At 45.6% G+C, this 16,015-nt stretch overlaps 1 protein-coding gene across 1 annotated transcript in view; it reads left to right on the top strand.

Moving 5' to 3' along the window:
* The window catches only part of LOC126210341 (esterase FE4-like), a 167,858-nt gene that overhangs the window by 54,188 nt on the left and 97,655 nt on the right, over positions 1-16,015 (top strand). Inside the window, exon 5 of the mRNA XM_049939557.1 lies at positions 5,593-5,792. Within this exon, the coding sequence (XP_049795514.1) occupies positions 5,593-5,792 (200 nt within the window). The remainder of the gene's footprint in view (positions 1-5,592; positions 5,793-16,015) is intronic.

Here is a 16,015-nt window from a genome sequence, read left to right on the forward strand (position 1 = left end):
TCAAATGTTAAGTCCCATAGTGCTCGGAGTCATTTGAAGCGTTTTTATATCTAGAATGGGATTTTCACTCTGCAGCGGAGTGTGCGCTGATATGAAACTTCCTGGCAGATTAAAACTGTGTGCCGGACCGAGATTCGAACTCGGGACCTTCGCCTTTCGCGGCAAGTGCTCTACCAACTGAGCTACCCAAGCACGACTCACGCCTCGTCCTCACAGCTTTACTTCTGCCAGTACCTCGTCTCCTACCTTCCAAACTTAACAGAAGCTCTTGCCCGCGAAAGGCAAAGGTCCCGAGTTCGAGTCTCGGTCCGGCACACAGTTTTTATCTGCTAGGAAGTTTCATTTTTATATCTGTTTGTAGGTGCCGGTCAAGTGGTTAGCATTTGGATTTCGTAAGACGAACGTGTATGAGGCAACGGTTCGAATCTCCCTCAAACCTTCATTTCTGCAGTACAAGTGTTAACTCCGTGATATTCAAAAAATTTGCACCTACACTATTCGTTCTCGCTACGTTAGCAGCATCTCACCGCTACGTAGGTTATCTGCCAAGTGGTGCCTGCCGCAACGTCTGCAGCTCCAAGCGTCGAAGTGCAAAGTACTTCCGGGTACCTTACCAGATTGCATGTATAAAAAATGTCGTAAATCATCACAGGGATACGTTTCCAGGAAAAATCTGTGCGCTTTTTCATTTACTTTTCGACAGTTATAAATATGTTTATTATAATAATTAAATTTAACTAAAAATAATAAGTAGCCGAATAACATGAAATTTACTAAAACTTCATACAAATACACGTGGTTTTTTAAAATTGTATAAGTCAGTTCCAGTACAGTACTAGTGGCTGCCGCATCGCGAGCCGAGGCAGTTCCAGATAAGTCTGACGATGATTTTTGGATTTGAAGTTTTAGCTTGACGATGTCCACTATGGACAAACGGTACTTAATGTTATTCTAGGTAAATGGTGCAACTGAAGCTGTTAATTATTAAAATTAAAATTAATGAAGAGATCCGGAGGGAGACCTGCAGGGCACTCACCAGGACGAAGCCCCCCAAATCCAACATCTCGAGCCAGGAGAGGGTAGCACTCAGGCAGCTACGGGAGGATGACAGCATTGTAGTTCTGCCAGCTGATAAGGGTAACTCCACGGTCATCTTAAACAAGTTGGAGTATGATAGGAAGGTGCAACAACTTCTGGAAGACACTGCTTACAAACCACTAGATGGTGACCCCACTGACAAGGTGGACAAGAAGACCCGGAAATTGCTGAAGGAGACAGGTCTACCTGAACAGGTCACCAAGAAGCTTTATCCCAAAGCACCTGTACCACCCCGACTCTATGGACTCCCCAAGGTCCATAAGGAGGGGGTCCCTCTTCGACCTATTGTCAGTAACATCGGCGCAGCGACATACCTCGCTGCACAATACCTGAAGAAGATATTGGCACCATATGTGGGCAAATGTGCACACCACATCTGGAACTCGGAGGACTTCCTACAATGGCTAAGGCAGCTACACATCGTGGACTCTGACATCATGGTCAGTTTCGATGTGGTGTCGCTCTTCACACGAGTGCCACTCACCGATTCATTCAATATCATTGGAGAGAAGTTCGATGGTGCCCTGCTCAACCTGTTCAAGCATGTACTAACCTGAACATATTTTCTTTATGGGGGTCAATTTTATGAGCAAACGGAAGGAGTGGCAATGGGCAGCCCTTTATCACCAGTGGTAGCCAACCTTTTCGTGGAAAGGTACGAAGAGGAGGCACTTGCATCAGCCACTTACCAACCAAAGTGCTTTCTTAGATATGTTGATGACACTTTTGTCATTTGGCCCCATGGTAGGGAGAAGCTAGATGACTTTTTGGAACATCTAAATTCACGCCACCCAAGTATAAAATTTACTATGGAGCTAGAGAAGGATGGACAACTCCCATTCCTGGATGTCCTGGTCAAGAGGAAGGCAGATGGCACTTTGGGGCACAGTGTGTATCGTAAGCCCACCCACACTGACTTATACCTTCAAGCCAGTAGCTGCCACCACCCGGCACAGAAGAATGGAGTCTTGAAAACATTAGTTCACAGGGCTCGACCTCTGGCCACAGAGATAGAACATCTAGAGCTGGTGTACAGCAGAAATGGATACTCCTCCACAGACATCCAAAGGGCACTTTGTACTACCAGTCAACCACAGGGTACACAAGAGGAGCCAGAGGAGGCGAAGAAGGTGGCCTACCTGCCATATGCTGGACCTATTTCTGCAAAGATCAGCAGAATTCTTTCAAAATATGATATTAAGAGTATCTTCTGTCCACCCTCCAAAATTGGGACCATGCTAGGGAGCGTGAAGGACGACCTGGGGCTATGTATACCAGGCATTTACAACATCCCGTGCCAGTGTGGAAAGTCATACATTGGCCAGACAACCAGGACGGTGGACGTCAGGTGCAAAGAACACCAGAGGCACACCAGACTCGGACGGGCAACAAAATCTGCCATACTGCCATAGCGGAGAACTGTCTGGAGCTCGGCCACTCAATCGACTATAACAACACCAAAATAGTGACACAGATGCCAAGATTTTGGGATAGTGTCATAAAGGAGGCCATCGAGATTAAGGTCACAGACAACCTAATAAACCGAGACAGCGGTTACCAGCTCAGCTCGGCGTGGAGTCCGGCTCTGGAGCTTATCAGGGCTCAACGAAATGAACCAACAAACTCCTCAAGAAGTAGTAACACTGCAGGAGCAGCGCCAGGCGGGTGCGGACCGCGAACGCAACTCCCGACGCAGGACGGGCCCCTGACAGCCTCCACAACCGCAGATGATGGACGAGCCGAGCACGGACGACCGTCGGAGCACCAGGGAAGTGCCAACACCGCAGGATCAGCGCCAGGCGGGCGCGGACCGCGAATGGAGCGCCCAACAAAGGACAGGCCTCAGAGAGCTGCCACAGATGGAGACCAAGTCGGGCGCGAACGTCCGAGGGAGCACCGGGGAAGAAACAACAGCTTACAAGCAGCGCCAGGCGGGCGTGGACCGCGAACAGAGCCCCCGACGCGAGATGGGCCTCAGACAGCTACCACAACTGCAGATGGTGGACTAGGCGGGCGCGGACGTGCATCGGAGCACCAGAGAAGTGCCTACACCTCGGGAGCAGCGCCAAGCGGGCGTGGACCACGAACGGAACGCCACATGCGGGTCCGGCCCCAGACAACTGCCACGACCACAGATGGTGGACGATCCGGGCGCGCACGTCCGTGGGAGCACCAGGGAGGGGTAAAAACCTCAGGAGCAGCACCTGGCGGGCGCGGACCGCGAACGGAACGCCCGACACAGGACAGGCCTCAGAGAGCTGCCACAGGTGGCGCCCAAGTCGGGCGCGGACGTCCGAGGGAACACCGGGGAAGAGACAACACATTACAAGCAGCGCCAGGCGGGCGCGGACGGCAAAGAGAGCACCCAGCGCCCTCTGGGCATAAATACTGGACAAGATCCTTCAACATGGCAGGTAGCACCTGAAGAAGGCAACGAGTTACGTGGCCGAAATATAGTGCCAGAGCGATACAAACATCCGGCAGTAGACCCGATTACTCCTCATGTCAATATTCACACAGTTGAAGATACAGCCACACCAGTGTCTGTCGTATAGTGACTGGTCTAGCGAAACCAAGTAAAACCTCAACTCGATGTCCATACTATGATTTAAACCAGACTTCTTCTGAACGCGAGTCCACCGTGTTAACCAATGCGTCACGCCAGTCAGTGTCTTGTTAGAACTTTTTCATTCATCAGACAGCAACAGAATCTGGATCTGTGGTTTCCATTGCAGCTACTCGCAACCGTATTGTTAGTCCAGTCGGAATAGGCTTTCAATACTGAAACATGTGAAAGTCTGATAAATATCGAAGTTCTACAAACAATGCCTCCATTGCACCAAAATCACGTGCATACCACTTTATTTAACCTAAATAAATCGTTTCATTCTTAAACTTGATGAAATTATGTACATACAGCCACCATCGAATCACTTAAATTTTAAAAATAAGAGTACCTTGGGAAGTTCACCTGTCATTGTCTAGTGTAACAAAGATCCTTACCGCGGCCCTAGATAAAAATAAAGAAACACTAAAAGCCATTGTTGCAATGGACCATTTACAGCGTGACAATTGTTGAACAATATGAAATGAAATCGTCATAGCTTGGCAACAGTTTATTTTAGGACGTTCAAACTGCACAGCATTATGGGAATTAGTATGCGCTGAATGATCCAGTTTAGCAACGGACCCTGCTTTCATTTGGACAGTTTCGTCAATAAGCAAAATTGGCGCATTTGGGGGACTGAAAATCCGCATTTTGTCATCGATAAGTTTCTTCACCCTCAATGGGTGACTGTGTGGTGTGCAGTGTCCAGTCAAGGAATAATCGGTACGATATTCCTTGATGGCATGGTGACTACCGAACAGTACATGAAGGTTTTGGAAAATGACTTCATCCCCATTATCCAAAGTGACCCTGATTTCGACAAGATGTGGTTAATGCATGACGGAGCTCGACCCCATCGAAGCAGGAGAGGCCCTGGAGGAGCACTTTGGGGACCACATTCTGGCTCTGGGGTTCACAAAGGTCACTGGCATTGGCCTTGATTGGCCGCCATGTTCTCCGGATCAAAACATACACGACTCGTTTTTGTGGGGATGTATTACAGACAAGGTGAACAGCAATAACCCCAAAATCACTGCTGACCTAAAACCAGCAATTCAGGAGGTCATCGACAACATCGATGTTCCGACACATCAGCGGGTCATGCAGAATTTCGCTAATCGTCTGCACCACATCATCGGCAATGATGGCACGCATATTGAAGATGTCATAACCTAAATCCTATTATCTGTAGTGACGTTTACATGTTGAATAATGTGTATGCACGCTCTAGTAACTAATTTACTTTTTTTCACATAGTTACCGGTGTCAAACTGCACGTTCCCTATCACGTGGTGATCGTTCACAAGAGATCCCTCACCACTATTCTCATCGCCCCCTTATCACAATGCTTGTGCCTGTGTAGGCCACTTTATTTACCATGTACAGCAGTAGCCAAGATTTTTGGGAAACTGGCATTAGCTGAGCATTGTACTTCTGTCAGCATGAGGTTTTGGATTCAACACATTTATTAAACCATGACAACAGTGGGCAATAAGGACAGGATAAATGTCAGAGAAAAGAAGTGTTATATTACGGTTTTACCAGGGTCTGAGTTTCCTGATTATGTTTCTGCAACATTGAGCTGGGTGACTCATTGGAATAATGGTCCAAATATTTGGAGTTTAATCTCTGGTCAGTCCTAGTAATTTTACGAATGTTCTCTCCCTTCTTTCGCCTTTTTCAGTGCCGAGCTGCACCGTTGTTTGGAATCCACCTCAAACAGTATGTCTCCCTATAACTGGCTGGGCAGACAGTTCAAAGGTTGGAGGACGGCAATGGGGTACCACCTCTCACATGACTGTAGTGTAGTGAAGCACTTTAACGTTCAAACCGAACTTCGCATTGATGATAGCTTTATCTCCACATTGTTGTGTCGACCCTTGCAGGCCTGTTCCACAAAGCCATCGCACACAGTGGTGTGGCTGTGGGGGACGGCGTGTGCTCCGACCGCATGAGGGCTCGCTCCTTCGCGCTGGGCGCCCACCTGGGCCTCGAGACCGACGACTCTAAGCAGCTTGTGGACTTCCTAAGGAAACAGCCTGCGCAGATGCTGATCGAGAACGCGATGTTTGGTCGCACTGAGGAGGTATGTCACCATATTCCACAATAGGATCCTAAATACTGCCTGATTTTGAAGTGCTTCGTCACGTCTTTTGTTTCTGACGCTCAGCTGCTTCGCGGCTTCGATTAGAGTCGACAGAGCTGCTAACAGTCAGCCAACGTCAACGCGGAAGCGTCATATTGGGCAACGTCAACTGGGCAGTGTCAAATGGGACAGAGTCAGTTCAGCAAGCGTCGTTAGGCGTAGTGTTCAACAGGACAGCGTTAAATGGTGCTACATCAAATGGGTCAGTGTCAAACGAGGCTGCATGAAATCGGAGAGCATCACGTGGAGCAGCGTCTAATCAGACAGCATTAAAGGAGGCAGCGTCAAATAACGCACACTATATAGCTGAGCAGTTCCTGCTGTCAAAATTAATTACCTTCATCAATATCAGGGATTAAAACTATTGCCCTGTGCAGTGCCGCAAGCCCTGAGGGAATGGGGTGGGAAGGGGAGAGAATCGAACAGATATAAGGTAGTCAGGCTAGTTTCGGATTGGTAAGTCATCTTAATGATTAAAATAAAGTAATTCCAGTGAGTTAAGTAATTGATGTTGCTGTTTATATTCAGACATTATTAAACTGCTACCTGAATTTGAGGCAGTTGTCACTGAGTACCGCATTTCCAAGAACTTTTAATACCTGCCACTATTAACGAACAGTGAAATGTTCTTATATTGGCTTCGAGTAAAGGGTGTGGATCATAAACTGTTCCATCTCTGTACTGACCACACCACATTTTTAGCTGGTGATCGATACTAGTTTCCCTCTGGGTTTATTCAGTGACTCTGTCGTCCACCACGTGTTGAATAAGATCCCTCCATTTCATTACACATTTTTTATAACGTCTGTAGCTGATGTGAACATCCTTTCGGGTGTTAGGTCGCATCGACATTAAACACTAAAATGTAGTAGATAAAAAATATTCGGTTGGTCGCGTGGACTGACAACGCATTAGAAGGAGAAACAGGAGTCGATATATAAGAGACAGGGGATACAGTATTAGAATCAGAATTTAAAAGAGCTTTGGAAGACCTAAGATTAAATAAAGCAGAATTGACAGATAACATTCCATAGGAGTTTCTAAAATCATTGGGGAAAGGAAGTGGCAACAGAATCACTATTCACGTTGGTGTGTAGAATTTATGAGTCTGACAACATACCATTCGACTTTCGGAAAAGCATCATCCACACAATTCCGAAGATCGTAAGGGCCGTCAAGTGCAAGAATTATCGCACAACCAGCTTAACAGCTCATGCATCCAAGTTGCTGACAAGAATAATATAGAAAAGAATTAAAAAGAAAACTGAGTCGCCCAGTTACAACATCTGCTAAAAGATTCATTAGCTGAACTGAGCAAATCCTGAAAAATGTGGGCAGTTTGTTTTCTGCAAGATAAACGAACTATTCTATTTTTTAAAAAAAGTTGGGAGAATCTCTTTTTTCAAGTGTAGTAATGTGTATGATTTCAAATTGGCTGTTTTTTTATATTTTTGTACACAATTTCCGGATAGCAGGTTTTGCTACCTTAGAACCATTTTAGTATATTTTGCAACCGTTGTAATATTAATGTAGGTTAATTCTTACAAATAAGAAAACAGAAACCAGCCACTATTAATACTGCTGTTTATTTAGGTAAATAGCGACGTTACTGGTTTCGAACTGGCAAGTTCATCATCAGACGGCTGTTCACATGATTTTCAAGATACAATTTACATTATCGGGCTTCCACTGTGGAAGAATAAAAATCTAAAACGGACGATAATGTAAAGTTTATCTTGAAAATCATGTGAACAGCCGTCTGATGATGAACTTGCCAGTTCGAAACCGGTAACGGTATTAATAGTCGCCGGTTGCTGTTTTCTCTTCTTTGTAAGAATTAACCTACATTAATTGTACTCACCCATGGTCTCACCATCTCAGTTTTAGGCAAAATAGCGTTGTAATATTGCTCCGATGTGCGCTCTAGTGGCGTGGCTATGCAATGTTTTAAAGTAAAATACATAAATAATGAAATAAATAGTCGAATAAACAATTAAATAAATACTAAAGATTAAATAAATAATACGTTTGGCTAAAGCTCAGTGCTGAAAGTGCCATTCGAATTTACGAAGGTTTTTAAGCAATCAGACGAAATAACCCCCCCATGAACCATGGACCTTGCCGTTGGTGGGGAGGCTTGCGTGCCTCAGCGATACAGATAGCCGTACCGTAGGTACAACCACAACGGAGGGGTATCTGTTGAGAGGCCAGACAAACGTGTGGTTCCTGAAGAGGGGCAGCAGCCTTTTCAGTAGTTGCAAGGGCAACAGTCTGGATGATTGACTGATCTGGCCTTGTAACAATAACCAAAACGGCCTTGCTGTGCTGGTACTGCGAACGGCTGAAAGCAAGGGGAAACTACGGCCGTAATTTTTCCCGAGGGCATGCAGCTTTACTGTATGATTAAATGATGATGGCGTCCTCTTGGGTAAAATATTCCGGAGGTAAAATAGTCCCCCATTCGGATCTCCGGGCGGGGACTACTCAAGAGGATGTCGTTATCAGGAGAAAGAAAACTGGCGTTCTACGGATCGGAGCGTGGAATGTCAGGTCCCTTAATCGGGCAGGTAGGTTAGAAAATTTGAAAAGAGAAATGGATAGGTTACAGTTAGATATAGTGGGAATTAGTGAAGTTCGGTGGCAGGAGGAACAAGACTTCTGGTCAGGTGACTACAGGGTTATAAACACAAAGTCAAATAGGGGTAATGCAGGAGTAGGTTTAATAATGAATAGGAAAATAGGAACGCGGGTAAGCTACTACAAACAGCTTAGTGAACGCATTATTGTGGCCAAGATAGATACGAAGCCCACACCTACTACAGTAGTACAAGTTTATATGCCAACTAGCTCTGCAGATGACGAAGAAATTGAAGAAATGTATGATGAAATAAAAGAAATTATTCAGATAGTGAAGGGAGACGAAAATTTAATAGTCATGGGTGACTGGAATTCGAGTGTAGGGAAAGGGAGAGAAGGAAACGTAGTAGGTGAATATGGATTGGGGCTAAGAAATGAAAGAGGAAGCCGCCTGGTAGAATTTTGCACAGAGTACAACTTAATAATAGCTAATACTTGGTTTAAGAATCATGATAGAAGGTTGTATACATGGAAGAACCCTGGAGATACTAAAAGGTATCAGATAGATTATATAATGGTAAGACAGAGATTTAGGAACCAGGTTTTAAATTGTAAGACATTTCCAGGGGCAGATGTGGACTCTGACCACAATCTATTGGTTGTGACCTGTAGATTGAAACTGAAGAAACTGCAAAAAGGTGGGAATTTAAGGAGATGGGACCTGGATAAACTGAAAGAACCAGAGGTTGTACAGAGTTTCAGGGAGAGCATAAGGGAACAATTGACGGGAATGGGGGAAAGAAATACAGTAGAAGAAGAATGGGTAGCTTTGAGGGATGAAGTAGTGAAGGCAGCAGAGGATCAAGTAGGTAAAAAGACGAGGGCTAGTAGAAATCCTTGGGTAACAGAACAAATATTGAATTTAATTGATGAAAGGAGAAAATATAAAAATGCAGTAAATGAAGCAGGCAAAAAGGAATACAAACGTCTCAAAAATGAGATCGACAGGAAGTGCAAAATGGCTAAGCAGGGATGGCTAGAGGACAAATGTAAGGATGTAGAGGCTTATCTCACCAGGGGTACGATAGATACTGCCTACAGGAAAATTAAAGAGACCTTTGGAGATAAGAGAACCACTTGTATGAACATAAACAGCTCAGATGGAAACCCAGTTCTAAGCAAAGAAGGGAAAGCAGAAAGGTGGAAGGAGTATATAGAGGGTCTATACAAGGGCGATGTACTTGAGGACAATATTATGGAAATGGAAGAGGATGTAGATGAAGATGAAATGGGAGATACGATACTGCGTGAAGAATTTGACAGAGCACTGAAAGACCTGAGTCGAAACAAGGCCCCCGGAGTAGACAACATTCCATTGGAACTACTGACGGCTTTGGGAGAGCAAGCCCTGACGAAACTCTACCATCTGGTAAGCAAGATGTATGAAACAGGCGAAATACCCTCAGACTTCAAGAAGAATATAATAATTCCAATTCCAAAGAAAGCAGGTGTTGACAGATGTGAGAATTACCGGACAATCAGTTTAATAAGCCACAGCTGCAAAATACTAACACGAATTCTTTACAGACGAATGGAAAAACTAGTAGAAGCCGACCTCGGGGAAGATCAGTTTGGATTCCGTAGAAATACTGGAACACGTGAGGCAATACTGACCTTACGACTTATCTTAGAAGAAAGATTAAGGAAAGGCAAACCTACGTTTCTAGCATTTGTAGACTTAGAGAAAGCTTTTGACAATGTTGACTGGAATACTCTCTTTCAAATTCTAAAGGTGGCAGGGGTAAAATACAGGGAGCGAAAGGCTATTTACAATTTGTACAGAAACCAGATGGCAGTTATAAGAGTCGAGGGGCATGAAAGGGAAGCAGTGGTTGGGAAGGGAGTAAGACAGGGTTGTAGCCTCTCCCCGATGTTATTCAATCTGTATATTGAGCAAGCAGTAAAGGAAACAAAAGAAAAATTCGGAGTAGGTATTAAAATCCATGGAGAAGAAATAAAAACTTTGAGGTTCGCCGATGACATTGTAATTCTGTCAGAGACAGCAAAGGACTTGGAAGAGCAGTTGAACGGAATGGAAAGTGTCTTGAAAGGAGGGTATAAGATGAACATCAACAAAAGCAAAACGAGGATAATGGAATGTAGTCGAATTAAGTCGGGTGATGTTGAAGGTATTAGATTAGGAAATGAGACACTTAAAGTAGTAAAGGAGTTTTGCTATTTGGGGAGCAAAATAACTGATGATGGTCGAAGTAGAGAGGATATAAAATGTAGACTGGCAATGGCAAGGAAAGCGTTTCTGAAGAAGAGAAATTTGTTAACATCGAGTATAGATTTAAGTGTCAGGAAGTCGTTTTTGAAAGTATTTGTATGGAGTGTAGCCATGTATGGAAGTGAAACATGGACGGTAAATAGTTTGGACAAGAAGAGAATAGAAGCTTTCGAAATGTGGTGCTACAGAAGAATGCTGAAGATTAGATGGGTAGATCACATAACTAATGAGGAGGTGCTGAATAGGATTGGGGAGAAGAGGAGTTTGTGGCACAACTTGACCAGAAGAAGGGATCGGTTGGTAGGACATGTTCTGAGGCATCAAGGGATCACCAATTTAGTATTGGAGGGCAGCGTGGAGGGTAAAAATCGTAGGGGGAGACCAAGAGATGCATACACTAAGCAGATTCAGAAGGATGTAGGTTGCAGTAGGTACTGGGAGATGAAGAAGCTTGCACAGGATAGAGTAGCATGGAGAGCTGCATCAAACCAGTCTCAGGACTGAAGACCACAACAACAACAACGACGAAATAACAAAGAAAAGCGAAATAAGTCTATTATACACTCCTGGAAATTGAAATAAGAACACCGTGAATTCATTGTCCCAGGAAGAGGAAACTTTATTGACACATTCCTGGGGTCAGATACATCACATGATCACACTGACAGAACCACAGGCACAAAGACACAGGCAACAGAGCATGCACAATGTCGGCACTAGTACAGTGTATATCCACCTTTCGCAGCAATGCAGGCTGCTATTCTCCCATGGAGACGATCGTAGAGATGCTGGATGTAGTCCTGTGGAACGGCTTGCCATGCCATTTCCACCTGGCGCCTCAGTTGGACCAGCGTTCGTGCTGGACGTGCAGACCGCGTGAGACGACGCTTCATCCAGTCCCAAACATGCTCAATGGGGGACAGATCCGGAGATCTTGCTGGCCAGGGTAGTTGACTTACACCTTCTAGAGCACGTTGGGTGGCACGGGATACATGCGGACGTGCATTGTCCTGTTGGAACAGCAAGTTCCCTTGCCGGTCTAGGAATGGTAGAACGATGGGTTCGATGACGGTTTGGATGTACCGTGCACTATTCAGTGTCCCCTCGACGATCACCAGTGGTGTACGGCCAGTGTAGGAGATCGCTCCCCACACCATGATGCCGGGTGTTGGCCCTGTGTGCCTCGGTCGTATGCAGTCCTGATTGTGGCGCTCACCTGCACGGCGCCAAACACGCATACGACCATCATTGGCACCAAGGCAGAAGCGACTCTCATCGCTGAAGACGACACGTCTCCATTCGTCCCTCCATTCACGCCTGTCGCGACACCACTGGAGGCGGGCTGCACGATGTTGGGGCGTGAGCGGAAGACGGCCTAACGGTGTGCGGGACCGTAGCCCAGCTTCATGGAGACGGTTGCGAATGGTCCTCGCCGATACCCCAGGAGCAACAGTGTCCCTAATTTGCTGGGAAGTGGCGGTGCGGTCCCCTACGGCACTGCGTAGGATCCTACGGTCTTGGCGTGCATCCGTGCGTCGCTGCGGTCCGGTCCCAGGTCGACGGGCACGTGCACCTTCCGCCGACCACTGGCGACAACATCGATGTACTGTGGAGACCTCACGCCCCACGTGTTGAGCAATTCGGCGGTACGTCCACCCGGCCTCCCGCATGCCCACTATACGCCCTCGCTCAAAGTCCGTCAGCTGCACATACGGTTCACGTCCACGCTGTCGCGGCATGCTACCAGTGTTAAAGACTGCGATGGAGCTCCGTATGCCCCGGCAAACTGGCTGACACTGACGGCGGCGGTGCACAAATGCTGCGCAGCTAGCGCCATTCGACGGCCAACACCGCGGTTCCTGGTGTGTCCGCTGTGCCGTGCGTGTGATCATTGCTTGTACAGCCCTCTCGCAGTGTCCGGAGCAAGTATGGTGGGTCTGATACACCGGTGTCAATGCGTTCTTTTTTCCATTTCCAGGAGTGTAGATTCATTTTAGGAAAATACAATGCACTCAATTACGAAAACAATATTTTGAAAAATAGAACAAAAACATACGAATCATAAAAGAAATACCTCGGATCTGACAGCTGTCTACGGAAATTGTCTATCATCACTGTGAGTACTAAAGCATCAAAAAATAGTTGAAAAGAAAAGTTTACAACATTTCCGTTACCTCCGCGTCCAGTAATTCGAGAGTCTCCTCCTCTCTTTTCTTATGTACTTGTACTTCTTCTTGACCTTGAAAGACTGCAACATAAAATGTAAGGTTATCGTGTTGTTACCAGCCATCACCATAATGCCTAAGTAGCAAAGCTTTTGCATCCTTTACTTTAGCATTTCCAATACTGCACTTTTCAGGACAAGAACAGGCCATTCGGTATCTTTCAATGACTTTCCTTTTTTGAGGATGCTTTCTGGTTCTTGAATCTCCAAGTTATAAAACTGTTTCTCTTGGATAAGTCAAATCTTTTTGCTCTTGCTTCTGGGTACACACATCCTTTTAGCTTATTGAAAGACGAAGTGCCATCTACCTGTATCTTTCATCACATGAGCCGTGATTGCTTTCCAGTTCCTCACATCGTAATCGTCTCCTAAGCAAACAATTTTCGCGCGTTTTCTCATGATTTTAATTTATCTGTCAGGGTTTTCGATAACTTTCCCCTCCCCTCTGTCGGGGGGCCGGGGGGGGGGGGGGGAGAAAAGAATGGCCTACAATAGGGAACCACATTTCAATCTTTTCCACAGCAGGGAGCACCCTGTTCAACAACCAGTGCATTATCATTCTGATCATGGTTTTGTTCTTGTCTGACCTCCACAGTCATCAGCGAACAAACGAACCTTTTTAATAATGTCGAGATTTGATTCGCACAATGTATGGTGCACAGCAAACGCTCTCTGGTTTGGACCCTCTTCGTAGTCGCTCTGTAGACGTTTTCCAGAGTCTGGAGAACATGGGAATTGCCAGTGCAAACTGTGAAGGTATACAGGTACGTCTGCCTTGAGAAATAAGTGGCCTGATCAGTCAGTGCTGGAAGAGGCGCGTTCTTTTGGCGTTATAGGTTATACCGACTACTCCTTCTTCGTCTTCTTCTGACCTGTCATAAGAAACAGTGGTCTTTTTCCCCATGAACGACGACCTCCGCTTTTAGTTTCTTCTTTTCACTCGGATCTTTTCCTACACTTACTCGAGACTCCAAACTCGCCAAGTGAACCAAATCCAGTGTCAAAATTTTTGCTGAAAATGCTTCCGTAAAAGTCGTAATGTTTATAGATAATCGGCGTTGTACGCCGCCCACATTTTCTTGATCGACAGGCTGAGATCAGGTATCCGCGCTCACAGTTCTTTGCTGTGGTGTTTTTCCAGACGTTTAAAACGTGTAATATGGTTGATCAAATTAGAGTATATGCGGAAAATCTAAAACCTCCAACTCAATTTCCGTTTCAGTGAGACATTTAAACTTCTTATTGTTCCATCACATTTGAGTTCATATTTTCCACGCCTTTTCGGCTACCTACGGAATCTTAGCAGCGGACTGAATGGCGTGGAGTCCCGTTCTTTGCCTGATTTTCCGAAGCGGGGACGCACACTTCTTTTTCCGATTCCCCTTCTTGCTTCGGTTGTTCCCATTTTGTTTCGCTTGGTGTATCTCAAATACGCCGTCTTCCTCTCCTTGTTGTTGTTGTGGTCCTCAGTCCTGAGACTGGTTTGATGCAGCTCTCCATGCTACTCTATCCTGTGCAAGCTTCTTCATCTCCCAGTACCTACTGCAACCTACATCCTTCTGAATCTGCTTGGTGTATTCATCTCTTGGTCTCCCTCTACGATTTTTACCCTCCACATGCCGGCCTCGGTGACCGTGCGGTTCTAGGCGCTGCAGTTCGGAACCGCGGGACTGCTACGGTCGCAGGTTCGAATCCTGCCTCGGGCATGGATGTGTGTGATGTCCTTAGGTTAGTTAGGTTTAAGTAGTTCTAAGTTCTAGGGGACTGATGACCTAAGATGTTAAGTCCCATAGTGCTCAGAGCCATTTGAACCATTTTTTTTACCCTCCACGCTGCCCTCCAATACTAAATTGGTGATCCCTTGACGCCTCAGAACATGTCCTACGAAGCGATCCCTTCTTCTAGTCAAGTTGTGCCACAAACTTCCCTTCTTCCCAATCCTTTTCAACACCTCCTCATTAGTTATGTGATCTACCCATCTAATTTCAGCATTCTTCTGTAGCACCACATTTCGAAAGCTTCTATCCTCTTCTTGTCTAAACTATATATCGTCCATGTTTCACTTCCATACATGGCTACACTCCATACAAATACTTTCAGAAACGACTTCCTGACATTTAAATCTATACTCGATGTTAACAAATTTCTCTTCTTCAGAAACGCTTTCCTTGCCATTGCCAGTCTACATTTTATATCCTCTCTACTTCGACTATCATCAGTTATTTTGCTCCCCAAATAGCAAAACTCCTTTACTACTTTAAGTGCTTCATTTCCTCATCTAATACCCTCAGCATCACCTGACTTAATTCGACTACATTCCATTATCCTCGTTTTGCTTTTGTTGATGTTCATCTTATATCCTCCTTTCAAGACACTGTCCATTTCGTTCAACTGCTCTTCCAAGTCCTTTGCTGTCTCTGACAGAATTACAATGTGATTGGCGAACCTCAAAGTTTTTATTTCTTCTCCATGGATTTTAATACTTACTCCGAATTTTTCTTTTGTTTCCTTTACTGCTTGCTCAATTCACAGATTGAATAACATCGGGGATAGGCTACAACCCCGTCTCACTCCCTTCCCAGCCACTGCTTCCCTTTCATGTCTCTCGACTAATAACTGCCATCTGGTTTCTGTACAAATTGTAAATAGCCTTTTCTCCCTGTATTTTACCCCTGTCACCTTCAGAATTTGAAAGAGAGTGTGCCAGTAAACACTGTCAAAAGAACATCATACAAATCCCGAGGCGGGATTCGAACCTGCTACCGTAGCAGTCGCACGATTCCAGACTATAGCGCCTAGAACCGCTCCGCCACTCCAGTCGGCCATGGCATCTCGGTGGGACCGTGTATCATCATCCATCCGGAGGAAGGTGGGACACAGTGCAGGCGGACATACTGGTACAAAACGACGCCCCGATACACCTGACCTATTACAGTTCCTCTGTCAAAGACATGCACGGTGTACGTGCACCAATCATAATCCCACCCCACACCATCAAACCACGACCTCCATACAGGTCCCTTTCAAGGACGTTAAGGGGTTGGTATCTGGCTCCTGGTTCACGCCAGATGC

This window comes from Schistocerca nitens, chromosome 10 (genome assembly GCF_023898315.1).
Source record: "Schistocerca nitens isolate TAMUIC-IGC-003100 chromosome 10, iqSchNite1.1, whole genome shotgun sequence".
NCBI classification, from domain to species: Eukaryota; Metazoa; Arthropoda; class Insecta; order Orthoptera; family Acrididae; genus Schistocerca; species Schistocerca nitens.